Genomic DNA, 27,607 nt, shown 5'->3' with positions numbered 1-27,607 from the left:
AGTAGCTCCTTGCTAGCCTGTTTCTCATAACAAAGACATTCTCTATAGCACACTTCACAACACTCTAGAATTACTTCTTTTTTCATCTGTCCACCTCCCCTCCCTTTGTCTAGACTACTAGCTCCTCCAGGGCCTGGACTTTATTTTACTTATCTTTGCATGCAGACCCTAGCCTCATTCTAGAAAGAACCTGAGTGGATGAATTGAGGACTTTCATATTTCTTGTCACCTTACTAACCTGTGTGAGGTAAGTGGGGCCACATTTTCAGGGGTTTCCTGAGCTAAAATTATGGTATTAATCTGATTCAAGCCAAAGAAGGGAAAATAACACAACAAGAAACCTTCTTAAGGAGAACTGGAGACATACTACCTAAGAATCACAGCGTCGGTGTGTGGCCCTTCTGGAAAGGCAGCCATAGAGACCTGACCATCTCCGTGGCCCTGGCAGGCACATTCCACAGCCAGATTCTTAAGGTGAGTGCTCTGCTCTTTACTCAGTGCCTCCTTCGCCAAGTGAAGGCTCTGCCCTGCTCTTCCCCACTTGTGGCTGATTTAGCCCAGCCATTGTCAGCACCTGAAACAGCCTGCTTTCCAAGGTGAAACGTCATCTCACCTACCTTTCGGCATGTTGTCAGGAGGCCTCCATCCTTAGAAAAAAGACATTATGCTGGGCAAAGTAGAAGGTCAATGTAAGAGAGGAAGAACCTCAGCGAGATTGATCGACACACTGATCACAGCCATGGGCTTGAGCATGGGGGAGACCGTGAAGATGGCACAGGAAAGAACAAGGTTTCAATCTGTTTGTAATAGGGTCACTACGAGTCATAGTCAGCTCAGTGGTACCTAACAACAACAACAACATTGCCACATCCTCTATCTCTCCTTTTTACTAAGACAGTGTCAATCTACCCAAAGTGGATCTTAACAGGAAGAGAGGACAAAAGGAAATTGCTCTCAGGAAAGTCTGTTTTTTCACACTTAGCTCAATGGGGAATGCTTCTGGGGAAAGCCACTAACAGATGTACTTAAACCACCTTACCTCACTCCAGGGCCTAGGATACTCTCTCTGCTGGGCCGTTGGACATGCACACACACCAAGAGCATTGCTGATCAAAATGACTGCTAACCCAGCTACCATCCTCACCCTTACTGGCTGCCAAGGGGGTTGAGACTAGGGTGGCACATAGAGATCAGGAGAAATGAAAACTGAAAACAAGGTTTTAACTTTTACCTTAGTTCTCCCAACTAAATTTATTTTTTTTTAAGAGTACCACAGCTTACAGGTGCTATAAATGTCAAAACTTCACATTTGTCATATGGATGCAGCTGTGAAGAGTCAGAAGAAGGAAAAGGAAAATATAAAGAGTTGGCTGCTTTTGAAAGGACAAAGAGGTCCCTAGAAATAACTCTGCTTTTCATTTTATGAGTTTGTCCAGTCTTGGGAAGCAAAGGTACAATACAGCTTTCCAGACGTCACTGTGGATATGAATCAGCAGGAGAACTTGTTAAAATAAAGATTCCAGGAGCCTTCCTGGGAGGTTTCTGATTTTGTAAGACTGGATGGCTGGTTCAGTGTGTTATTTAGTTAATTCCAATTCATAGGAACACACAGGACAGAGCAGAACAGAACCATCCCTGCAGGATTGAACTTTTAGGCTATAATCTTTACAGAAGTCAACTGTCAGGTTTGTTTTCCCCCAAAACAGCAGGTAGTTTCAATCATTAATCTCTTAATTCATGAGTACTCAATTATTTCATCACCAGGGCTCCCTAAGTGTAGAATCGGAGAGTTTTTTGCTATTTTATTTTAATGAAAGTACAGATTTGGATTTCCATTCACTCACTGTTGCACTAGAATCTGAGCTTTTAACAGGCTCCCAAGTGGTGCTGTCATTGATGCTACAAAGACCACAATTTGAGGAGCACAGAATTAAAGCTGAGATGACCACATGCTGAAGAGCCCATGAACTTTCCCAGAGGCTGTCCAAACACCACAGACTCAAAACAGAACTGGCCAGCTTGTTGCAAGCCTGCCTCCTTTTCTGGGTCTCCATCTTAGAGATAGGGAGGTCCCCTTCACTCATTACATGCCAGGCACTGTGCTAGGTCCTGAAGACACTTAGGAAAACAAGTCAGTCCTCATTTCCACAGAGCCTGTGTCCCAGTAAAGGAAGGAATAAGATAATTCCAGCTCATGACACATGCTCATGAAAGAGAAAGCCTGAGCTAGAACACTTTTGGTGGAAGAGATCTTTCAGAAGACTTGGCAGTGAAGACCAGGCCTCAGAGAATGTGTAAGATGATGTGCTAATTGCACTGAAATCCAGAAAGGGCTATTTCAGGCCAAATACAAACCAATTTTCATTAAGTTGGAATTGGCTCAGAACTCATCTCCTGATGGGTTTCTGAGACTATAAATGGAATGACAAGAGGATGCTTGCCTTTCTTCCTTGAAGATAATTCAGTCTCCCAGAGAAGTGCTATGGCCTTTAAGCAGCACAACTCCCTACAGACTATACCTACAGAGCAGCCTGTTTGGGAATGGAGTTTGAGTTTTGGAAGACCAGAAAGGTTTTGTGGCTAGACATAATGGGTGAGGAAGGGTAAGAACAAATTAAAGGGCAAGAAAGTAAAGACCAGATTAGGCAGAACGCTGCCGCTTTATTAAAGGTTTGGAGTTTGTTTTAAGAGTAGGAAGAACAGATCACAATGGTCAAGGCTGCACAGAAGTGATAGGAGTTACACGGTTCAGGTGATACAGGACTTAGAATGAAAAACACAGAGAGTATTTTAAAGGTAGAGGTAACATAGCTTGTAATATATTAAAGAGTAAGAAAAAGTGTGGGGTTAAAGATAGCACAAAACTATTTGGCACGAGCAAAATCACGGGTGATGGTAACGAATGGTGATTCTTCAATATAGGAAAAACAGGTAAATAGAAGAGGGGAAAACCAAAAATTCCATGCAGGATTTGAGAGGCCTATCAGTGGAAAGAGGAGCTCTTGTGGGTAAGTGGTTGTATTTCCAGCCCAAAGATGGTGGTTCAAATCCACCAGCTGCCCTGCAGGAGAAAAATGCTCATTTCCTCCTACGCTGTTTACAGCCTCTGAATTCCTGCTGGAAATGGGAGTATAGTTCATAGCAAGTTGCACTGCTAACCTGAAGGCTGCATTATCTGGTGGTTCAAATCCACCAGTGGCTCCTTGGGAGAAAGATGGGCAGTTTACTCCTATTCCAATTTACAGCCTCATCAAGAGGGTTGCCAAGAGTTGATATCAACTTAACAGCTTGCAGTTCTACTCTGTCACATAGGATCGCTGTGTCGAAACTAGCTCAGCAGCATCTACCAGTGATTTAAATGGAAATGAGCTTCATAGCAGGGAAGTAGCTGAATCCAGGAATCTCAGATTCAGGGGTCACTGTGGTTGGAGATAGCAACTTAAGCACTCTCATGGATTGAATTTGGTCCCCACAAAATATGACCATTGCTGGGTTAGTGGATGATGGTTAAAATCTGACAAAATTATATTTCCTAATGTTGTTATGTGCTACCGAGTTGTCTGTGACTCATAGCGACCCTATGTACAACAGCTCTGAAGCCTGCCCTGTCCTGAGCCAGTCTCACTGCCTCTGACACACCTACCCCTACTGCCCTAGTTACTGTATCAATCCAACTTGTCTGAAATCTTCCTCTCCTGTGCTATCCTGCCACCCTTCTAAGCATGATGTCCTTCTCCAAGGACTGGTTCCTCCTGGCCACATGTCCAAAGTACATGAGATAGATCTTTAAAATCCTAGCCTCCAAGACCTATTTATTTTCTTGGCAGTCCATGGTATGTTGAAGACTCTTCTCCAGCATCACACCTCAAAAGCATAAATTCTTCTTCTGTCATCCTTAGTCATTGTCTAGCTCTCTGATACATAGCAAGTAATTGCAAAGTCTATGGCCTGGATTAAGTGCACCTTAGTCTCTAGACTGGCATTGTTGCTTCTCAGAACTCTGGAGAGGTCCCTGACAGCAGATTTACCTAAAGCAATTTGTCTTTTGATTTCCTAGCTGCTGGTGTAGAGAGTGTTGATTGTGGAGCCAAGTACGCTATAATTGTTAACAATTTCAATCTCTTCTCCATCCATCAATGAGTTCACCTTGAGATGGAACAACAGATGTCTTTTTTATTACTGTTACTCCTGTCACTGCCCTTTCCACCCTCTGACTATTTCCCCTCTTCCCCAGTCACTTCCAAAAAAAGTCTTGGTTTAGAGGCCTGCACTTCTTAAAAGAATGAAAAGGGCAGCATTTCCCCAGTGGAAAACCCAGAAAGCAGGAAGGATCTGGGAGGAAGGAAGAATACAAGTAGCAAACAAAGAGTGAAAATGGGAAAAGTGTTGATACAGGGTTGGATCGATGTCAATAAGCAAAACACATATAAATCATTGTATAGAAAACCAGTTTGGTCTGTTAACAGTCAACTAAATTATAAGTTTATAAAAAGGCAGGAGGGATGTTAATCATAGGTTGGTACAATTTGATGGATGGGGTGAGTGAAGGAAATGGGAAAGATCTGGTGTGAAAAACAATGTATCTGAACATTATAAAAAAACCAGTATTAAATTAAAGAAATAAAAATATACTTTAAAAAATAATCTTGGTTTGATCTTAAGATATCAGAGAGTTCTCAAGGAGAAGGAGTCTGAGTGTTCTGATCAGTCTATAAAGCAAGCTCTGGTGAGTTGTACTGTTAATCCAAAGACAGAGCTCATGGTTAGCCTAACTCCAGGGCAAGAATAGATTTGAAGCCTTTTTAGTGATTTTAAGCTGAAGTGCCACAAATGAAGGTGACTGTGACAGATCTGTTGTGAGGAGGGGCGATTCATGGACTGTAGGGAGTAGTGCTGTTAACCCAAAGGTGGTGCCTTTCTGGAGGCCCAAATCCACCAGTGGCTCCATGAGAGAAAGTTGGACAGTCTCCTCCCATCTTTGGGATTTACAGCTTCTGAAAAACCTGCTGGAGGACCAGTCAGCTATGAGTTGGTTCTAAGTTGGGGGCAGTGAGTTTTGAGTATAAAGTGAGAAGACCTATGATTTCTGATACAAGAAATGAAATTTTAGCTTCTATTCATGCTCTTTTTTTACAAGGTATGTAGGTATGTAAAATCAGGGGAGATATGATATAGTAGATGGCTGAGACAAAGTTCTATTTTATTGTGCACCTTAATATTTTAAATGTGAAATTGACCTTTCCACACTTATTGATAATGAAATAAAAGCTAAAACTAATGTTAAAGGTTTCAAATTGTGAAAGTTACTGTAATATTTTTGCAACAAGGCTCCTGATAACCTTTGGGATATTTGGCAAATGACTCTGGAGGTTTGACAATAAATATCTCTCAGGGTCACAAGTGAAACTTTGGTCTGTTTCCATTCAGTCCTCCTGAAAGAAAAGGCTCTGGTTGCAGTCTTTAAAATGTAACAATGGATTTTTAAGCTTGCATAGCTTTGATTGGAAGAAAGCTCTGATCAAGGTTCCCTTCTCATGAATAAATAATCCAAAGGCAGTTTATTTATTGAAGATGTGGTGTTAGTAATTTTTATTCTGACAGTGCTGACTTTGTCCGATAAACCTTTATAAAGGTGGCAGCACCAAAGAAGCTCACTCAGCATCACGTACCGGATATTTATACTGGGCAGGTATTTTGAACAGAGCGATAAAAAGACAAATCTCTGGCAATTCAGACAAGGAGGAAAAGAGAATGTGAAATTCAGTCTCCCCTGTTACAATACAGTAGCTGAGTCTCTCCCCCTGCTCCCAGTTTTAAATACCTTTTTATAGTAGATCACCTTATTTCTATTACAGATTTGTTTCACACTCTGCATTTGGACTCCAGGAGACATGTGTTCTTTTGGTGTTTTTTTTCTTCATCAGTTGTGGAGAAGGAAAATGGCTGAGAACTGTTCTACTGTAACCTGTCTGGCTGTAACTCAAGGAATGGAGACATATGGAAGCTTAAAATCCACTGGGGCTGGGGCTGTGGGGATGTTCTGCCTGTGAGCTCATGGCAGGAACCTAAGTCTGCCTGGATTGTGCTTTTCTGTCTGAACAAGTCTTTCACAGTAGAGGGTGGTGACCTTGGCATTGACTAGCTCGGATACCTCTGAAAGTAGCTGATTTTTAAAACTAGCTTTCATTAAGATATATTTTGTTTTATATCATTACAACTGGGTAAGGCAATTCATTACAATATCTCATCAACTCCCATTGCACCTTACTGATTTTTTAAAAAAATTTCACATTATCAAAAGTTGTATTACATAAACAATAAATATAATACTTGTTTCCATGGAATAAAAAGTCAATGTAATATTTCAAAACAGTAATGATGGCTCTTGATTCAAAACATATTAAAATATATTTTAAAAACCTAAAGAGACTAAATAAAAATTCCATTCATACAGGAATGGCTAGAGAGGGAATAAAAAGAATATATACACAACGGACTCTAGCTTGAAGGAGAAATTGGTATATGAGAAATAAGGTATTTGAATCAGTAGCAGAAAGGATGAAATGAATCAATAAATCATGTTGAGACAAGTGTTAATCATAAATAAAAAGTTACATGTCTAGCTCATATTTTATTGGAGAAGAGATTCTAGGTGGATTAAAACCACTAAAGTAGATAAGTGTTTGAGATGGAGCTTTTAATCATAATGTTAAAGCCAGACTTCATAAAGTAAGAGCACTAGATATGATTTCATAAAAATTGGTATTTTTATATAACAACTTAAATGAGTACGTATTAGAAGATCAAGAATGAGATAAAGATTTATGTAATTTGGATATGAATCTTAATACTTTTAATTTAATTCATAGGCTGCCATCAGGTCGTGAATTAGGGTTACTTAATATAAAGAAGTCCTGGTGGCATAGTGTGCTGTTATGCTACTAACTGGAAAGTTGGTAGTTCAAATCCACCCAGCACTCTGAGGGAGAGAGAGAGGGGTAGTATCCTCCCGTAGTGATTTACAGTTTCAGAAAGCCAATGGGAGGCACTAAGAATTAAGACTCAACTCCATGTCAGTGGATTTGGTTTACTTTATCTTAACAGAAATGTACATATTGGGGGAGAATATAAAAAAAGATATACCCTAACTGGGTTATATCTGGATGGCAATAAGTATGTAACTTGTACCCCCCCCCCGCCTCCCTGTGGCTTGTATCTTCCTGATTTTTAAATTTAAAAAAATTTTTAAAACCCCACTATCATAACTGTCCTTAGCTCCATCAACAAGTTGTTGTTATGTACCATTGAGTCACCTGCGACTTATAGTGACCCTATGTACAATAGTTCTAAACTATACCCTATCCTAAGCCAGTCTCACTGACTTCAACATATATACCCACTACCCTAGTCACTGTGTCAATCAATCTCATCTGGGGTCTTTATTTCCTGTGCTGTCCCTCCACCCTTCGAAGCATAATGTCCTTCTCCAAAGACTGGTCCTTTCTGACCATGTGCCCAAAGTATGTGAAACTGAGCTTCAAAATCCTTGCCTCCAATGACAAACTTGGTTTCACCCTCTCCAAGATAGACCCGTTTGTTTTCTTGATGGTCCATGGAATATTTACTCTTCTCCAGCACCACAACTCAAAGGCATCAATTCTTCTTCTGTCATCCTTAGTCATTGTCCAGCTCTCTGATGCATAGCAAGTAATGGCAAAGACCATGGTGTGGATTGAGTGCACCTTAGTCTCTAGACTGATATCACTGCCCCTTAGCACTTTGGACTGATCTCTGACAGCAAATTTCCTCAGTGCAATTGATCTTTTTATTTCCTGACTGCTGGTGCCAAGAGTTTTGATTGCGGAGCCGAGCAAGCTGTAATTGTTAACAACTTCAATCTCTTTCCCATCTATTGTGGTATTGTCAATTGGCAAAGTGGTGAGAAGAATCTTTGTCTTCTTGATGTTGAGCTTCAATTCATATTGAAGGCTACAGTCCTCAACCTTCTGCAACAAATGTGTCAGGTCCTCCTCAGTTTCAGCAAACAAGGTTGTGTCATCTGCATAATATAGGTTGTCAATGAATCTTCCTCCAATCCTGATGTCACATTCGTCCTTATAAATGATCTGTTCCACATACATATTGAAAAGGTATGGGGATGCTAACATCACAAATGTTAATATAAAATAAATCTGAGGCTCTTGTAAAAAGGAATTGATATTTATTTGGCCAAGACCTCAAAGTATCCAGAGGTCCCCTAATTACCAAGTTGAAGCATCTAATGTTTCAACATTTTACACTTTGGTCTTTCATTGTATTACAGAATTTGTTTAATCCATATAAAAATAATGATGTTCTTATATGAGGATCGGGGTGGGGGGAGGGAGCAGAGGGGTGAGATTGGGCAAGGGGTGGGTGGGTGGTGGTGATAGTTAATCATAGGGTTGCACAACTTGATGGGTAGAAGTCCAGGTGGATAAAAGAAATGGGAAAGATCTGATGTGAAAAACAATGTATATGAACTTTATAAGTAAACTAGTATAAAATAAAAAATTTATTTTTAAAAAAGATGTTTCATTTTGTAGTATGGGTTGGTTCCAAATGGGTGGTACATAACAACAACAACAACAACACAACAAGGATGTCATAGATGATGAAAATGGCACAGGACAGGATAGGGTTCAGATCTGTTGTTCATAGGGTTACTGTAAGTTGTATTTGACAGAAGGCATCTAAGAACAACTGTGGTTATAATGCCATATGGCAAAGGGTGGTTTCTGCTATGCTAATGAAGCTGGATTACTGTAGGGTGTGTTTTCAATCAGTCTCTTTTAAGCTATAAAAGACACTAAACAAGCCATCAGAGATGGTAGAGAACACATGCCGGACCATAAGATTCAGAAGAGAAGGATCTTTTTTCTCCACAGTTGACTGAGAAAGTCTTCCCTTAGAACCAGCTTCCTGAACTCAGGTTTATAGCACTCGGACTTGGGAGAAGAGAGCTCTGGTATCATGGTCTGCAGGCAGTTGCACGGAAAACCCCTAAACAGTGGCTCTCTGGTGTTTCAAATCCACTTTTGGCTCTCAGGAAGAAAGATGGGCAATCTCCTTTCATGTGATTTACCCAGGAAACCCAATAGAAGATCAGTGAGGAGTTAATTCTGACTTAGCAACAATGAATTCTTCAGTAAGCTTGTGAGAAACTAACCTCCTGTTTGGTAAAGCCATCAACTTGTGATATCTCTAAATCATGTCTCTAAACAAATTATTCAGAAGTAAACACTGTGTTTGTAGAGAACACTGACATGGAGAGAGGGTAGTCTCTGCAGGCAGACAGTGCTGGGTTTCATCCTAGGCTCCTCCACTTAGTTTCTATGGTCTCAGGAAAATTACTTAACCTCTAAAATTTGTTTCCTCACTTATAAAATGAGAACAGTAACATCTACCTTGCTGTTGTTATCAAGGACATCAATTTAAAATACCAGGCACATCTTAAAAGTACTGCCACTGAGCTCTCACTGACAGTGGCCTAAACATGTCCAAGCAGAACTGTGCTCTACAACATGCCCAAGGGCAGATTTTATGGAAGTAGTCTGCCAGGTCTTTCTTCCTAGGGCCCTCAGGGTGGCCTCGAACCTTCACTCCTCGAGTTGGCAAATGAGTGTGTTAACAATTTTTATCCTAAGAATTTCAGATACATGTTAAAAACACATACACACAAACATCCCCCCTAAAAAAAATCAACTCCCCAAACCCCCACTGCTGTTGAGTTGATTCTGACTCACAGTGACCCTCTGGATTTCTAAGGCTGTAAATCTTCACAGGATTTACACAGTGTAAATCTTCACTGGTCACCTTTCCCCCACAGAGCAGGTGGAAATTCAAAGCACTGACCTTGAAGTTGGTAGGACAACATATAATGCATTATACCACCACATATTCATTCTCCTGTGAGGCCCCTGGTGGCTTTGGACTTCAGAGCTGTGCCACAATTTAGGTTAGCATTAGAACTCCTATGGACTATGCCATCAGAGCTCCCAAGCACATATTAGACACTCAACAAACAGGGAATCTCTGTCACCAAGGGATAAGAAGATAATAAGATATAAAGGAAGCTAGTGAACTTCCCAGCAAGAGGTTCACAAGGCCCTTCAAGCTCAGAATTGCATGACCACAGGGACAATAAATCACTAATCAAGTTCAAAGCATCCTGGTGGATGGGTGGTTTGAACCCACTATACACTCCATCGGGAAAAGAGCCTGCTTCCATGAAGACTGCAGCCTTGCAAACCCTGTAGGTACTTCTGCTCTGACTTACAGGGTCTTTGTGCATTGAAACTGATTCAACAGCAGTTCAAGTTTAGGCAACAAATCATAGAAAGTAGAGCGTATCACTTCCTAGTGCAAGAAGTCTCCTATCCTTTATCAGATACTCCCCTTTCAGATTAAAGAAAAAAAAATATTTGGAGAAGGATGAACTTGGGACAAGAGAGGCACAGCCTTGAGGGTCATTTCACCCAGGGCACAGTGGAGCCCAATGCCTCTCCTCACCTATTCCAGACACCACCTCGGCAGCACCCAGAAACCTAGCGCCTCCCAGAAATGGGACCTTCCTCCAGGGCCATACCAGATACATGCTTCCACCTTTGAAATCTCTGAGCTTTTATTTTTCAATTGTTCAAAAATAACAATCCATCCTAATGTTGTGTCCATGGGTTTCCCCAGAGTGAGAAGAATACAAGTCACCAGTCTCCGCTAATTCGGTCACCATCCAGACTTTGTTCCGGGGGTGCAGCACTTTCTCCTGTGTGAGAGAGCTGGGCATTGCCTTGAAGAGCCCATCTTACCAGCTGTGTGAAGATTTCATGATTATAAAGATGATTATAAAGAACTCTCTGATTTCCTGCTCCCAAGACCTGTAAGGAGTCCCACTGCTTCCCCACACAAGACTAGCAGTTGTTTTGATAGTTGTTTCTTTTGATTGCATGAGTGAATGAAAGAATGCAGACACAGAAAATGAACACATTTGGAAGAGCAATGTGCTGCCATCCGCAGTGAACAGCTCGGAGCCCTTAGCAGTTTGTTCGGTACCAGCTTGTTGTTATTGTTATGTGCCGTCAAGTTGGAACTGCCCAAGGTGACGCTCCCAGCAGGTTTTCAGAGGCCGTTAAGCATACAGGAGGAGACTGCCCATCCTTCTCCTGTGGAGCAACTGGTGGATCTGAATCGCGTGCCTTTGGGGTGGCAGCACACCTCCTTAACACTAAGCCCCTAGAGCTGGCGCCCAGATGATCAAATTTGGGGCCACCAAAACTCCATGTTCTGATATATACTCACGGCCTCACTTTTCATTCAAGAAAAGCAAAGAAAAACCAGTGTACTTAAAGAGTAGAAAGGGTGGTGAATCAAAACTGCCTTTCTTATTCTTTAAATCCTCTTACAGTAAAGTTCCCCTCTAGCCAAGAACACATGGAGGTTTAAGTACATTTTGGTCTCTTGCAAGGAGTGAATGGACAAGTCAGAGATCCAACTCAGTCCAGACTGACCTTGAACAATTCATGCTGCCTTTTAAAGCCCACCTCTTTATAAGAAAAGGATCTTAATTTTAGCTCTACATCTTACAAAAAATTTTTAAAGGAAAGAGCAATGGCGTATAGAACATATGGCAAGCTCCTACGAAGGAAAGTACACACGCGGATTACATGACAAAGAGAGAAAAACGGGCATTTTTCTCAATATCCTACTGCTTCCTTTCCCCTCCCCTTTTAACCAGATTTCTCTGATCAAAGTTAGCAATAACTAGATAATTATGCTAGGCAGATATAGGTCACGCTGCTGTTCAAAATTAGAAACTAGCCTGAGCATTCTAATTTCAGGGCTTCTTTCAGCACAGTCTTGTTTTCCACAGAAGAACAGAAATTGCAGCCATAAAGGTTTAATCTTGTGTTTGTTTTTTTTTTAAATAATCCAAACACTCTAGTAACACTCTGGAAGTCAGTGCCGCCCTGCCCTGATCCATGCAATGCAATCCTGCACATACAATGTCACAGTAACTTGAAGCAAGCAGCACGAGGTTTTCCTTACAAAATAAAAGCGCCCAGGAGCAAAGGGAATGGCAGCTCCCAGCTGGCCAGCGGAATGTAGTCACATTATTCTCTGAGCATGCAGGAAACATTTTGCAACCAGCGGAGTTCTTGTGACAGTGACAGAGCTTTCTCTTGGGCTGGAATCAATTACGCTGCTTAAGTGCATTATATCTTAAAGAGGAAAAAAAAAACAAACCAAAACCTCATGCTCACTGTCTTACGTGATGCAATGGAAACCCAACAAAGTCAGTTCATTCAAATGTTGCCTCCCACCAATTGCTTGTTTTAAGAGAACACTCTCCAAATCGTTAGAAAAGAAATCAAACAAATGAATATGCAGAAATACAATGCTTTTCTGTTATCAGACCACATTGTACTTATTTCCCTTTCCTCCATAAAATGAAAGACAAATATTGCTATTTTTGAATTGTCATACTGAAGAAAACAACAACAAAAACAAAAAGAATGAATTGTCATACTAATAAAGAGTGTCATATTAAATACATATTCTGGACAAACACAGCACCTCTGCACTGAAAGCCAGCTGGGCACACTGCCTCACCCACCAAGTGGAGGAGTCTCATCTAATTTCTATATATATAACCTCCCATTCCACTTGCAGGTGCCACTCCCCACCCATCCGCATGTACATTGTATGCCATCAGGCTTACAGGAATTGGAATACTGTAACAATGCTCTGAATTTGAGAAATTCACAAGAAAAGCACAGCCATGGTTTGCAGACTGAAAGAAAAGGGCTTATTCTGCCCCCTTCCCAGGCTCTGCCCAGCTCTCTGGGGTGTGATCTGCATGTCTAATAATGGAACAGGTTCGTAGGATCAACCTCTTACCTTGGAATGCTGCAGGAGAAGTATCTGCTCGTCAAGCTGTTGGCGCTTGCCTTCTATTTCAGTCTGTCTCTTTCTTTTTTCCTTGAAAATAAAGAGAGAGAGGCTGTGAGAATGGGTGGGTGTTGGCTCCGGGAATGTTCAAGCAGGAAGGTGCAGCAGCAGCACACATCTGTATAGCCACTTCCCGAGATGCTGGGTGCACTGTGCACGGTGTCACCTTCCCCTCTGTCTCGGGGTGTACTGCCAGCAGCAGCATTTGCCTAACATGTCTGCTGTGTGCTCGGTGAGTGGGAGAAATTCTCCTCACTCAGCCAAGCTGTCACAATTTAGTCCAGGAGAAAAGGCGGGTTTTACACACACACACACACACACACACACACACACACACACAGAGCCATGCTCTAGGTGGTGTTAATTTGGAGACAAAGAATAAGGACGTCTTAATAAAAAAGACAGAGGTGGCTGAAAACTGCAAATATGAGAATAGGTTTAGAAAAATTCTAGTTAGATTTCTTTCTTGAACATCTGTCTGCTTCTCTCATTTGCTTACACACGTGCACACAAATACACACACACTCTCTCACACAACATTAGCATAATTCACATTTTGTAGCATGACCCATCCAATTTGACATAATAACAATGTTAAAATAGATGGGTGGTCTTTGCTGATATTAGCCTTGTGGTGGTGTTAAGTGCTGTGGCATCGATGACTCATAGCAACCCTATGAACAATGGTTTTGAACCTTGACCTGCCCTGTGCCACCCTTATAAACTCTGATGTAACTGAGATCACTATAATAGTCACTGTGTCAATCCATCTCATTTAAGGTCTTCCTCTCTTTTACTGACTCCCCATCTTTCTAAGCATGATGTCTTTTTCCCAAGGACCAGCCTCTCCTAACAATATGCCCAAAATGTATGAAATGAAATTTCATCATCCTTGCCTCCAAGCAGCACACTGGCTACCTTTTCTGTGAAACATATTTGTTTGTTCTTTTGTCAGTCCATGGGATATTTAAGACTTCCCCCCAAACACCATAACTCAAGGGTTCTTTTTCAAAGGTTCAATGTCATCCTTAGTCATTGTAAATTTTTAGATGTGTTTATAAGCAATTGAAAAGACCATGGCTTAAAACTGACATCATTACATCTAAACACCTTAAAGAGGTCCTTGGCGGCAAATTTACCCAATGCAGTATGTCTTTTGATTGTTTGACTCTTGGTGTCAAAGGTGTTGATAGTAGATCTAAGCAAGATGAAATCATCGACAACTTTAGTCTTTATCTTTCATGACATTGTTTGTCAACTTGGTGGGAGAATTTTTCTCTTCTTAATGTTAAGATGTAATCCATATTGAAGGCTGTAGTCGTTGACCTTCTGTAGCAAGTGTTTCAAGTTCTTTTTGCTTTCAGCAAGCAAAGTTGTGTCATATGCCTAATGCATGTTGTTGATGAGCCTATCTCCAATCCTGATGCCACATTCTTCTTCATAAATAAGATTTACTAGCATACAGATTGTTTAGAAATAGATTACTGTCCTGCCTCATGTGCTGGTGTGTTTTATTTTATTTTAATTTTAAATCAGTGATCTGGATGGCAGCTTCTTGGTCTAAGTATAGGTTTAACATGAGCACAGTTAAGTGTTCTTGGAGTCCCATTTTTCCAATGTTATTCACAATTTGTTATGATTCATACAGTCAAATGCCTTTGCATACTCAATAAAATACAAATAGACATACTCCTGGTATTCTCTGTTTTCACTCAAGATCCATTTGACAACAGCAATGATATGACATATGCCATGGCCTCTTCTAAATCCAGCTTGAATTTCTGACACTTCCCTGTAAATATACTGTTCCAGCTTTTTTTTTGATAACCTTAAGCAAGATTTTACTTGCATTAGTCATGTTGCTGTAGTTAGGTGCCATCAAGTTGCCTGAAACTCATAGTGACCATATGCACAATAGTTCTGAATCCTACCCTATCCTGAGTGTATCCCTATCACTGACTCCCAGCAGACCTATTCCCACTGTCCCAGTTACCATGTAAATTGGTCTCATCTGGGGTCTTCCTCTCATGCATGGTCCTTCCATCCTTGTAAACATGATGTCCTTTTCTAAGGAGTGGCTCCTCCCAGCCACGTGTCCAAAGTATGTGAAATAGAGTTTCAAGGAGAAACTTGGCTCCACTCTCTCCAAGACAGACTTATTTGTTATTCTGGAGGTCCATTGTATGTTCAATACCATCCTCCAGCACCACAACTCAAAGGTGTCAATTCTTCTTCTGACAGTCATCCTTAGTCATTGCCCAGCTCTCTGATGAATAGCAAGTAATTGTGAAGATTATGGCCTGGATCAGGCACATATTAATATCAAGACTGACATCACTGTTATTTTTTTAACAATTTTGAAAGGTCTCTGACAGCAGACTTCCCCAATGCAATTTATCTTTTGATTTCCCGACTGCTGGTGCCAAGAGTTTTGATTGTGAAGCTGAGCAAGCTGAAATTGGTAACAACCTCAATCTCTTCTCAATCCATCATGGTACTACCAATTGACCCAGTGGTGAGATTCTTTATTTTATTAGTCATATGATTTTATAATTTCCACATTCTGTTGGATTACCTTTATTGGGAATGGGAACAAATAGGGAACATGTCCAGTTAGTTGGCCAGGTAACTGTTTTCCAAATTTCTGGGTATAGATTAGTGAGCACATCCAGGACTACATCTGTTTGTTGAAACATGTCAACTGGTACTTAATCAATTCCTGGGATCTTATTTTTTTGCTAATGCTTCCAGAGCAGCTTGAATGCCTTCTTTCATCATCACTATTCCTGGACATATGTTACTTCCTGAAATGGTTCTATCAACCAATCCTTTTTGGAACAATGACTCTGTGTATCCCTCTATCTTCTTTTAATGCTCCGTGGATCATTCAAGATTTTGCCCATAGCAGCCTTAAGTATTGCAACTCAAGGCTTCAAACTGTTTTTCAGTTCAGGTAGCATTTTGAAAGCACTCTAGTGGTGTAGTATGTTGCACATTACACAGCTAACCAAAGGGTTAGTGGTTTGAATCCACTACTAGCTTTGTGGGAGAAAGATGGGTAGTCTCTGTAAAGAGTCACAGCCTCAGAAAGCCAATGGAAGGTCACTAGAAGTTGAAATAAATTTGATGGCAGAGGGTGGGGTGGCATTTCATGAAGCTGGGGCTTGCTGAGGAAATGTTGTTAGGTGCTTGGTGTCAGATGGTGGTGCTAAGTGTCAAGTTGACACAACTCATAGCAATCCTATGAACAACAGATCTGGCCTTGCTCTGTCCTGTGCCACCCTCATATTCTCCCATATACTGGAGCCCAATGTTACAGTCACTGTGTCAATCTATCTTGGTGAGAGGCTTCCTCTTTTTCTCCAATCCTCCACCTTTTCCAACATGCTCTATTTTTTGAAGGACTGGTCCCTTCTGACAATATGTCTAAAGCATGTGAGCTGAAATTCCCAATCCTTGCCTCTTAGGAGCACCCTGAGTACACTCCCTCTAAGACAAATAGGAAATATGAAATCTGGAGTTGTTTCCACCTGGATCCAACTCTCATTACCTCCAAATGTCTCATATGCCTCTTTCAAAAAGCAGAGAGAACAGTAGTACCTAAATCATGTGATCACAGCATGGTTTAAATGAGAAAATACATGCAAATGACCTAGAACAATGACTGGCATATAGCTGACCTAAGTTATTTACTATTATTTGCTAAATATTATTTGCTTTTACTCTTACTGCTATGTGTTTGTTTCTAGATAATTCCTGGCAGTGGGTGTTACCAAGAGTGTTTCACTTGTATTCATTCTATAACCTTTCCACTAGAGTGTACATTTCATGCTATTCTTTTACCATATTTTTCAAATGCAGATTAATTTTCAAATAGAGAAGCATAACTAGACTGTCCATGCTTTGTTTCCAAAGTACGCTGGAGTAATTTTTTGGAGACTTTTATTGCCTGGATTATTTTCCTTCACTCGCATATGCAGAGAGAAACTTGCTAGACAAGACATAATGGTATTTCATAGTACAACAGCCAAATCCCAGGGAGGATTCCTGGGCAATAAAGCAGAATCCTGGAAGTCATGCTCTTGTTAACAGAAGCTTTTATTTTATGCAGTTGCTATGCTTCTCGAGATGTTGATAGTATCACTGGTATTTAGATCAATTTAATAATAATTTGTGTTATAGCCAAGCTTTTTCTGTATAATCTCCAAACTCTTTAGAAATCATATCTTATAACCTCAAACTACTAACACATAATACCCAGAGAACATAATTTCCCTGCCAAAATCAAGGCCCTGTGAATACTTTAAGGATTCAGCATTTACTAACAACTCTAATAAACACTGGAGCTCTGGTGGCCTAAGGGACAAGGAGTTTTGCGGCTAACTCAAGGGCCCATGGTGGACTCCACCAAACGACTGGCAAGAGAAAGATGGGCAACCTCCTCCCATGCCACTTCCAGCCTCTGTCAATCGGCTGGAGGGTCAACTATGAGTCACTTCCAACTTGACAGAACCAAACAACCGCCAATCGATATCACATACTTCTACAGTTTATCCAAAGAGAGGACAACTAAGTAAGGTTCAGTGGGTGAGCCCACCCATTCAACATCTCCAAGGCACCACATGAAAAAAGCAAGGAGGAGGAAAGGAACTTTTTCACCTGGGGAGGGGGGAGAACTGAGTTTATTTGTTTTGGAGAACTCTGGAAATGAACATGGATAATGATGGTACAGCATTGCAAATGTAATCACTGCCATTGAATGGTAAGTGTGGTAGTGTTGTCAGACATTTTGATATTTATATTTTAAAAATGAAAGAATAGAGTGAGAGGGGGAAACTCAGCACAGTTAGATTAACAGCAGCTGCAAGAAACTGGCCAGGCCTAGAGCATGGAAGATCTTGGAGGGCAAGCCAAGAAGTGTGTGTTTTATTCCATGGACAACACTATGTCATTGCTGAGGTCTAAGTAAGAGAATGATATGGTGAAACGGACCAGTGTACAGCATGAATTAATAGCAGTAGATCCACTTTTCCCAAAAAGGGTCAAACAGTAAACATTTTCAGTTTTTTCAAGACATATGTATGTTTTATAATGCAAAAGCAGCCTTAGAGAATTCAAGAGCCCAGCTGTGTTCTAATAAAATCAAGCAAGTGAGGAATACACATTCTAGTAGTTTGGCAGAAGAAAAAGGGACAAATAGAAGAGTACAAAGAAAAGATAAAGGGGTGTGGGGGTGTCCTGCTGTTGCTGTCAGGCGCTGTCAGGTCAAGGACGACCCACAGCAGCCCCTGGCACAACAGACCCAAGCCTTGCCCTATCTAGCACCATCCTCATCATCTCTGTCATGCTCAAAACCACTGCAGAGTCACTGTGTCAATCCACCGTGTGGAGGGTCCTCTTCTCCTTTATTAACCCAAAGGCTGTGCCTTTCTAGTGGTTAAAATATACCAGTGTTTTTGTGGCAAAAAGATGGGACATTTCTTCTAGATGTATAACCTCAGAAACCCTCTGGAGGGTCAGTTCCAACTTGACAGCAATGAAAGAGGCATAGAGGAAGGGAGGAAAGAGGAGACAGGAGAAAAGAGAGGGGAGGGAGGGAGAGATAGGAAGGGAGGAGAGAGGAGAAAGGGGAGAGAACAGAGGGGAGAGGGGAAAGAGAGAGAGAGAGGAAGGGAGGAAAGAGGAGAGAGGAGGGAGGGGAAGAGAGAGAGGAGGAGGAGGCAAAGGAGAAGGAGAAGAAGGGAAGGGAAAAAGAGAGAGGGAGAACTTAATTGTTTACATGTCTTCACCATCTGGATCATTGCACTGGTTTCTTTACAGGTTCCCTGCCTCTTGAGTTTTGGCAATTCTCCAAGTCACCCTTATTGTAGTTGCCAAAGTGAGATTTTAAAATGGAAATCTGAACATTTCCATCTCTTACTTAACACTCTAGAATGTCTCCCCATTGCCTACAGTACACACAGAACTTTCCTAGCATGAGCAGAGAGGCCTTAACATCTTCATAGCTTCACGGCTAGACCAGATCCCACTACCCATACGCTCCAACCTCAACAAACAACTTACAGTTTTCTCACCTGTCAGGCAGGCCTATGCTTTCCTACTTTTGCTCTTATTAGTGGCACTTCCTCTACCAAACACTGCTTACTTTGTCATATGACAGAAACACTATTCATCTTTTACACAAGTGGTTTAAATATAAATGACGCTATAGTGTCTGTCTGCCAGTTTTGATCTGCCCAGTCTTCCTTCCTTTGAAGAACTCACTCACTCTCCCTATTGGCTCTGGTGAAAACATCATCACTGGGTCAGCATATAGACTCCTGCATAGCCCTCTCATTAGGCCCTTCACTGACCCAGGTGAGGGGTCATACTACTTCATCTGTCTGCAATAGGGATAAGTTCAAGAAGGGGCTAAGTGGCCCATGCTGAACCAATAAAAGAGACTTCTTGTGATAGTTAAAGAAACACTGTGAGACAGAAGCCTCATGTCCACTATGGATAAGCTTATCTATCTCGGTAGTGATTTTTCTAAAGCGCATGGAGGGAATGCATCCCTGTAGAAGAAAATGAAGGCTCTAGGTGGGGCAAACAGTTAAAGTGCTCAAGTTGCCAACAGAAAGACTGGCAAGTTGGGTTTACCCAGAGGCACCTTGGGAAAAAAGGCCTGATGGTCAACCTCCAAAAAAAACCAGCCCTTGGGTAAACTCTGACACACAGCGTTCTGTGAGTTGGGATCAATGGCAATTGGACAGAGGAAAAGAAGCTTAACACAGAGAGAAGCTGAAAGACAAGAAAGGATTCTATTAACACTGATTCCCTGGATCTGCTCTAGTTGCTCATGAACCTGGAATCATCTACGGGCTTTCTAATTCCATACCCTAACACATGTGCTCTTTGCTTATACTTCTTTCAGAGGTTTATCACTCACTTGCAGCTCTAAGAGCCCTTTTTGCTTTTATTGAATTGAGCTCATTAGTGCCTTTCCTTACTCTCCTTCATAGGTTGTCCACTTTCCCTTATTAGTGCTCTAGCCATTTAAAGTATCTACCTTTTGTATGGATTGTGTTCTGAAGACAAATGCACTGAAGTCAATGCTCAGGAGTGAATACTTTTTGGAAACAAGTTTTCTAGCAATTATGGTAACCTTGGTCACCCCAGGGCAGGGTGGATCCTAGTCCAAATCCTCTGTGACAGGTACTTTATTAAAAAGGAGAACACATATGAAGATAGAGTCCTTGTTGCTCTTGTTGTTATGTGTCATCTAGTCACTTGCAACTCATAGTGACCCTATGTACAAGAGCCCTAAACGCCGTTTTATCCTGTGCCAGCCTAGCCATCTCAAACACACTTGTTCCCACCACTCCACTCACATAATCGATCCATCTCATCGAGGGTCTTCCTCTCCTGTACCGTCCCTCCACCCTGCCAAACATAATGTCCCTCTCCAAGGACGAGTCCCTCCTTGCAACACGTCCAAAGTATATCAGGCAAAGCTTCAGAATCCTTGACTCCAAGGAGCATTCCGGCTTCACCTTCTCCAGGGCAAACCTATTTGTTCTCCTAGCAGTTCATGAGATATTCAACACTCTTCTCCAGCACCACAGTTCAAAGGCATCAATTCTCTTTCCCTATTCACTGTCCAACTCTCTGATGCATAGCATGTAATTGCGAAGACTATAGCCCTACACACACCAAAAAAGGTCCAGGACTACGAGTAGCTGAAACAATCAGTCAGGCATTTCCTTCAAGCTGCAGACAAAGAGCAGAGAGCACTGCCGAGGTCTTCAACTACTCAGACTTGTAGCCTTCAAAACTGTGAGCCAGTACATTTCTGTTTCTCAGTACCACCCCTTTTGAGTGTTTTGGCTATGACATAGTTAGGACACGAAGACCTGTTTACACATATTTTTTCTCTGCCGTGGGTTGCTGAAGGTCAAGGATCTTAGCTGATGCACCTCTAAAGCTAAGATTTGGTGCATGATGTGCACACATAACAGATAAGTGGCATTTCTGAAAGAACAGCTTTTTTTGCTCTCTTCTGACCATGTTTCTCTTTGTCTGTTTCCCTTATTCAAATATTTTCATTCATCATTTTAATGGCAGCAAATTATATTGCAGGGAGCTCCCAAATTACAATGAGGTCCTGTTCCCTCTTCTGCATGGTAAGTTAGTTCTACTGGCTGCAAGGTGAATTTATTTGTGTTTTGGGTTGTGTTTTGGTTTTTTTTTTAATTGGTTCCTTTCTCTTTCATTATTTCCTTATCAATATCTTTATAAATTCAGCAATGTTTAGAACAGTAAGTTAAAAATAGAATTTCTGTGAGTGAGGATCTGAGAAAGGTAACATTAGCGAATTACATGCTGCAACATATTGCTAGCAATAAAATGCACCACCCTCCTCCACCCAACTCAAAGAAAGGGCCAGCTGTAGTGTGGCCTGTCACAACCTGACTACTTCGTAAATTGGAAATTACTTGAAAACACTAAAAAACAACCCTCGAACTCACTGTCATTGAATTGACATCAACTCGCAAGCAGACCCTCTAGCAAGTTTTCTGAGGTTGTAAATCACACAGGAGGAGATCGGCCCACCTTTCATTTCAGGAGCAGCTGATGAATTGCCGGCCTATAAGTTGGCAACACAAGTCTGTACCCACTAGGTAGGCCTCCAGAACTCCCTCCTGAGAACACATCAGTGCATAAAACCAGCAACGCATTCCTGTTGAAGACGTTAGATTATATGGAACTACACTGCCGCCACGCATGTGAGAACAAGCTGAAAACACTAATTCTGAGAGAGGCTCACAGACAGCTCATTTTGAGGAGAAAGACCAGGAAAAGGAGACTTTGCAGGGCAAAGCATAATGGGCTAATAGTACCAAACTGTTCAGGGGGAACGTGCCTTAAGGGACAACTGGAACGAAATGATCTCAGTCCATTAGGATGACTTCCAGGTCCCTTCACTATCTGGGAGGTTTAGCAAGTCACTTTTATTACTCTTCTGTCAATGATATATTTTCTTGGCACGTATTCTATGGAAGTACTGCAACATTCTGAATGCCTCAATTTATTAGTGTAGCTAGGAGCACCCAGAGTTCAACCCAGCACATTCTACTCAAAGGTGATTAACACACATGATGTGATTAGTAACAGTTGCTATCAAGCTGGCCTCAACTCAAAGAGACCTTGTGTATCAGGGCAGAACTAGTCCACAGAGTTTTCTTCACTATATTCTTTCTCTGAAGCATTTCCAGATCTTTTCTTCCACACAGCTCCTGGACAGGACTGAACCATCAACCTTTGGATTAGCAAACAATAAAGATATTTTATAAGTTATTGGGGAGGTCAAACTCTATGCTTGTACTGCTTCAGACAGACTCCCTCTTCTCTCTTCTTGCCTAGTGCACAACCTAGGCCTTTGGAAAATTGAAGGTGCTAGCAAGGGTCCCCGCTGGGTCAGAGAAACAGAAAGAAAGAAACTGGTCTACGGGTGCAATGAGAGGGAGAAACGGTGTTTCCTCTCCTCGTCTGAGACCTCGCTCTCACTTGGGTGTATACCCAGAGCCCAGGGCACAACAGCACAAAGAACAAGGACATGGCCTTAAGGCACTACTTCCATCAAGATGCCTCAGAACGTAGACCAGAGGCAGAAAAGAAAATACACTACATTTTTATAATTCATAGAGGATCAGTAAAAGAGAAGAAAACCAGGGGCTGCAACAATGGACTGAAGCACAGCAAAGACTGTGAAGACTGCCCCGGATCAGGCAGAGTTTTGATCTGTTGTGTATAAAGTTGCTATGAGTAGGAGCTGATTCAGCCAAATGACCTGCCATGTTGGGGCAGCTGCACTAACTTTACGTAAGAGAACTGATGTTGAGTACAATCAAACAGGAATCAACTCTTAGCTGACCAGGGGTTTTCAGAAGCAGGAAATAACACGGGAGATACACACACTCAATTCATGTCCTTGAGTCAGAATCTGTGCAAAGATGACCTTCCCCTATTGGGTTTTCAGAGACTGTAAATCACACTGCCCACCTCTCTTCTACAGGGCAGCTTGTGGATTTGAACTGCTCACCTTTGGGCCATCAGTGCAACTCCCTACTTATTGTTGTTAAGTGCTATCAAGTTGACTGACTTAAAGCAACCCTATGAACAACAGATCTGAAACCTTTCCTGTCCTGTTCTATCTTATCCTATGTGTGTGAATGTGTACATGTATGTACGTGTATAAATAAGAATTCTGAAAGTAATTATAGATTTTAAAAATCAAGAAAAGCTCAACTCCAGTTACCTATCCAGCTAACTTTAAAGTTGGATTTGCCAGGAGACAAATGCCCATTAGCTATCTGTCATCAGATCTCAACATCATTGAAAGGGTAACATTTGGTGCTGATTTCAAAGTTACCAGTCGTCATTCTGATTTAATTCAGTAGTTAGTTCCCCAGGCAGTTAACTTGGAGCAATAGCATTTGTTAAGACAATTATAAGTGAATACACTGAGTCTTGGGTTTGTACATGAGTGCACTGAAAGTTACATTAGTAGTTACATTATTAGTTACACTAGTAGGTAATTTTCTGATCCCACATAAGGAACACAAATTGGAGCCAGATAAAGTGGTGACTTTCAAAGTAGATCCCCGCCCCCAAAATCACACTGTCCTTTTAGCCACGTAGCCATTCAATAAACATCATCACCACGTGGATAGAGAATTCTCCACCTCTCCTCACACACTGCTCAACTGGGGTTCTCTCCCCCTTCTGAAATTGTGATTTTAATGAAAGTTTACAGAGAAGTTGGATTTTCATTCACTCACTGTTGCATAATTTCCTCCCCTCCTCCCCTGCTCAGTCCACTTTGCTATGCACCTCATATTCTGAACTGTTGTCATACAAACAATGCCTCATCATATATTTCTTTAAAACAGCTCTTTCCTTAATTTTTCCAAAGCAATATGGCTCAGTTCTGACAAGCTTTTTTATTTAGGTAACTTCCCTTTCTTCAACTGGATTGCTTGTTCACGACAATGCCATCTACTGGTAAAAGAGAGAATTGTGTGCTTTTCTTGGTTTTAACAGAAATTAAAAGGTCAAGAGAAGAATTTTAAATTGAAAAAAGACACTAATTTGTTCAAACTATACTACTGAATATTTTTTAAATAATAAAACGTTTAAAAGTAAAAGTGTTATTAATTACATTGACAAGTTAAATAGCCAAGCTATTGGTGACAATTCAAATGTTTAACTTTTAAGGGCCTAGGTAGATACTTTCTTACCTCTGGATTACATATGAAGTTTGCTTTGTAAAGTTTTCAGCCAGAGATTCTCTTTAAATATTTAGCCACATAGCTCAATTTTTTTTTCTTTAATTATCCAATCAAATTATTGTTTAGTATTATATCCTTTGAACACTCTTCTCTGAAGACCAAGGAGGAGAATAGTTTGATATGGCTTGGATAAGAATGTAAAATCTGCTCTATGATATCATATAGAGAGCTCTAGTGGCTGAACGCTAAGGAGGTGCACTGTCAGCCCAAAGGCAGAAAGTTCTAATCTACCAGCTGCTCTGCAGGAGAAATAAAGGCAGTCTCTTCCCATGTCATTTACAGCCTCTGAAAACTTACTGGAGGGTCAGCTATGAGTTGGTTCCAACTTGACAGCACATTACAACAACATGGAAATCATATTAATAAGCTCATCATGCTAAAAAATTCAAGCACTTTCTATGCAAGTGGAATAGAGTATTTGAAAAATGCCAAATAACAGAAATGACATAATTAAATTAATACCAGGTTGTAACCTTTCCCTCTCCCATATCACCACTCTTCATGTATTGCATTATTAATTCTTATCATGAAATCTTTCCTGGACTGGGGATCTGGAAAACTGGCTTAAGGGAGAGATTCTGCCAGTAACTGCTTGACTTAGGTAAATCCTTTATTGTGTCTGGGATTTTTTTGTCCCCACCTGTGAAATGACTAGGTTAGACCAGCCTAAGATCTCTCACTTCTTCAACTTTCCACAGTGTTAAGGAGAACAGCATTTACATAGCTTTCAACTCACTTCTCGTCTGTAAAGTAACATTAGCCAACACTCACATAGTGCTTGTTGTATGCCAGGCACTGTCCTGAGTGATTAATGGATGTCAATACTTCGGAGTTTCAAAACAATCCAAAGCGAGAGGTATTAATATTATTTCCATTTAACAGATAAGGGAATTGAGGTACAAGGACATAAGGAAATAAGATTAGATAGCTAGTAAATGTCAAAGAGAAAACAAAAGGAAGAAGATAGGAAGTTAAAAAGTTGAATAGAAGATTTTGAAAGGCAGCACAGGAAAACAAAGTATTACACTGAACTGTGTAAAGAGCTGGAGTCAGAAAATAAAAAGAGAAGTTTCTCAGCATTTCTTGAGCTGAAGGAAGTGAAGAAAGAAAAATTCAAGCCTTGAGTTGCAATACTTGAGAGTGCTGTAGGCAGAATATTGAACGACCCAGGAAACATAAAAAAAAAAAAAAAAGATGGAAGGAATACACACAGAGTCACTGTACAAAAAAAAAATTGGCCAACATAGGCCATTTCAGGAAGTCTTACATGACAGTCAACAGTGATGAAGGTAGATGTTCAAGCCACACTGAAGGTATTGGGAAAAATAAAATAACACCCTAGGAACTGATAGAAAATCAACTGATATATTTCAAAAAATAGCTACAGTCCTGATGTGCTCACCAGGTTGTGCCAAGAAATCAAGAGGACAGGTACCTGACCACCTAACTGGAAGAGATCCATATTTATTCCCATTTCCCCAAAAGGTGATTAAACAGTATGTGTAAATTATCCAACAATATCATATGCAAGTAAAATCTTGCTGAAGATTATAAAAAAAAGTTTAGAACAGCACATAGAGAACTGCTAAAAGTACAAGTTGGGTTTAGGAGAAGTCATGACACCAAGGGTATCATTACTAATATCAGATGGATCTTGACTAACAGCAGGGAGTACCAGAACAATGCTTATTTGTGTTTTATTGACTATGCAAAGATATTTGACTGTGTGGATCACAACAAACTGTGACTAACATTGAGAAGAATGGAAATCCCAAATAACTTGATTGCACTCATGAGAAAACTATATGTAGACCAGGAAGATATTGTGCAAACAGAGCAAGGGAACAGAACATGGTTCAAAATCAAGAAAAGAGTGCATAAGGGATGAATCCTGTCTCTATACCTTTTCAGTCTATATACTGAACAGATCATTCAGGAGGCTGTGCTTTATGAAAAAGAATGCGACGTCTGGATTAGGGGAAGACTCAACAACCTGCATTATGTAGATGACACAACCTTGCTTGCCAGAACTGAGGAGGACTTGATGCATTTGCTGCAGAAGGTCAATACCCACAGCCTCCAATATGGATTGTATCTCAACATTAAAAAAAATAAAATTCTTCATTACTGGGCCAATAGGCAGCATCATGATGGATGGATGGAAAAAAGATTGAAGTTGTTAATAATTTCATCTTGCTCAGATTCACAATCAACATTCTTGGCACAGCAGGCAGGAAATCAAAAGATGAGTTGTATTGGAAAATTCTGCTGTTAAGGACTTCTCCAGAGCACTAAAGAGCAGTGGTGTAAAGCTAGAGACTAAGATATTCCTGATCCAAGCCATGTTCTTCTCAATTGCTTGCTATGCATATAAGAGTTGGGCAATGACTAAGGATGACAGAAGGAAGAAAAGCCTTTGAGTTGTGGTGCTGGAGAAGAACATTGAACATATCATGGACTGCAGAGACAACAAGATCTGTCCTGAAGAGGGTGAAACAACGTTGTGCGTTGGAGTCAAGAATGTTTAAGCTATGTCTCACATACTTTGGGCATGTTGCCAAAAGAGGCCAGTCCTTGGAGAAGGACATCATGTATGGAAGGGCCAGTGCAGGAGAAGATGACCTCGGATAAGAAAGATTGAAACATGGATTGTGGCAATGAAGTCAAATGTGTCAGATATGTTGAGGTTGGTTCAAGATAGGGCAAAATTCAGAGCCACTCTTCATATAGAGTTGTGGTTAGATTAATGGCACGTAACAACAACATGGAACATAGACATTAAAATGTATTATGGTGCTATTTGGGGGTTAAAATGAGGCACAACACAGAAGTAACCAAGCACGTAGCCTAGAAGACTGCAAGAACTTATTAATAAAAGTTGCTTCCATTGTGTCTGCTGTAAGATTTTTGGTGTAAAGGTGTGCCTGTTGTAGTTGTTATGTGCCATAGAGTCACCTGTGATTTATAGCAACCCTATGTACCAGAGGAATGTATATCTGTGTTTCATTGACTATGCAAAGGCGTTTGACTGTGTGGATCATAACAAACTCTGAGAAGAATGGGAATACCAGAACACTTGATCGTGCTAATGAGAAACCTATAATTGGACCAGGAAGCAGTCATCAGAACAGAGCGAGGAAACACTGCATGGTTCAAAATTGGGAAGGGCACACACCAGGGATATGTCCTGTCTCCATACCTTTTTCAACCTGTATGCAGAACAGATTATCCGGGAGGCTGGGCTCTATGAGGAGAAATGTGGTATCAAGACTGGTGGAAGATCCATCAAC

The 27,607-nt window shown here is 40.9% G+C and overlaps 1 protein-coding gene across 1 annotated transcript in view; it reads right to left on the bottom strand.

The window, feature by feature from the left end:
* PALM2 (paralemmin 2) overlaps positions 1-27,607 on the bottom strand; it is a 211,315-nt gene that overhangs the window by 92,457 nt on the left and 91,251 nt on the right. The window contains exon 2 of the mRNA XM_006886924.1: positions 12,937-13,017. Within this exon, the coding sequence (XP_006886986.1) occupies positions 12,937-13,017 (81 nt within the window). The remainder of the gene's footprint in view (positions 1-12,936; positions 13,018-27,607) is intronic.

This window comes from Elephantulus edwardii, unplaced genomic scaffold (assembly GCF_000299155.1).
Source record: "Elephantulus edwardii isolate Elephantulus edwardi_28Jun2011 unplaced genomic scaffold, EleEdw1.0 scaffold00052, whole genome shotgun sequence".
NCBI lineage: Eukaryota > Metazoa > Chordata > Mammalia > Macroscelidea > Macroscelididae > Elephantulus > Elephantulus edwardii.
This window is presented reverse-complemented; position numbering and strand designations above follow the sequence as displayed.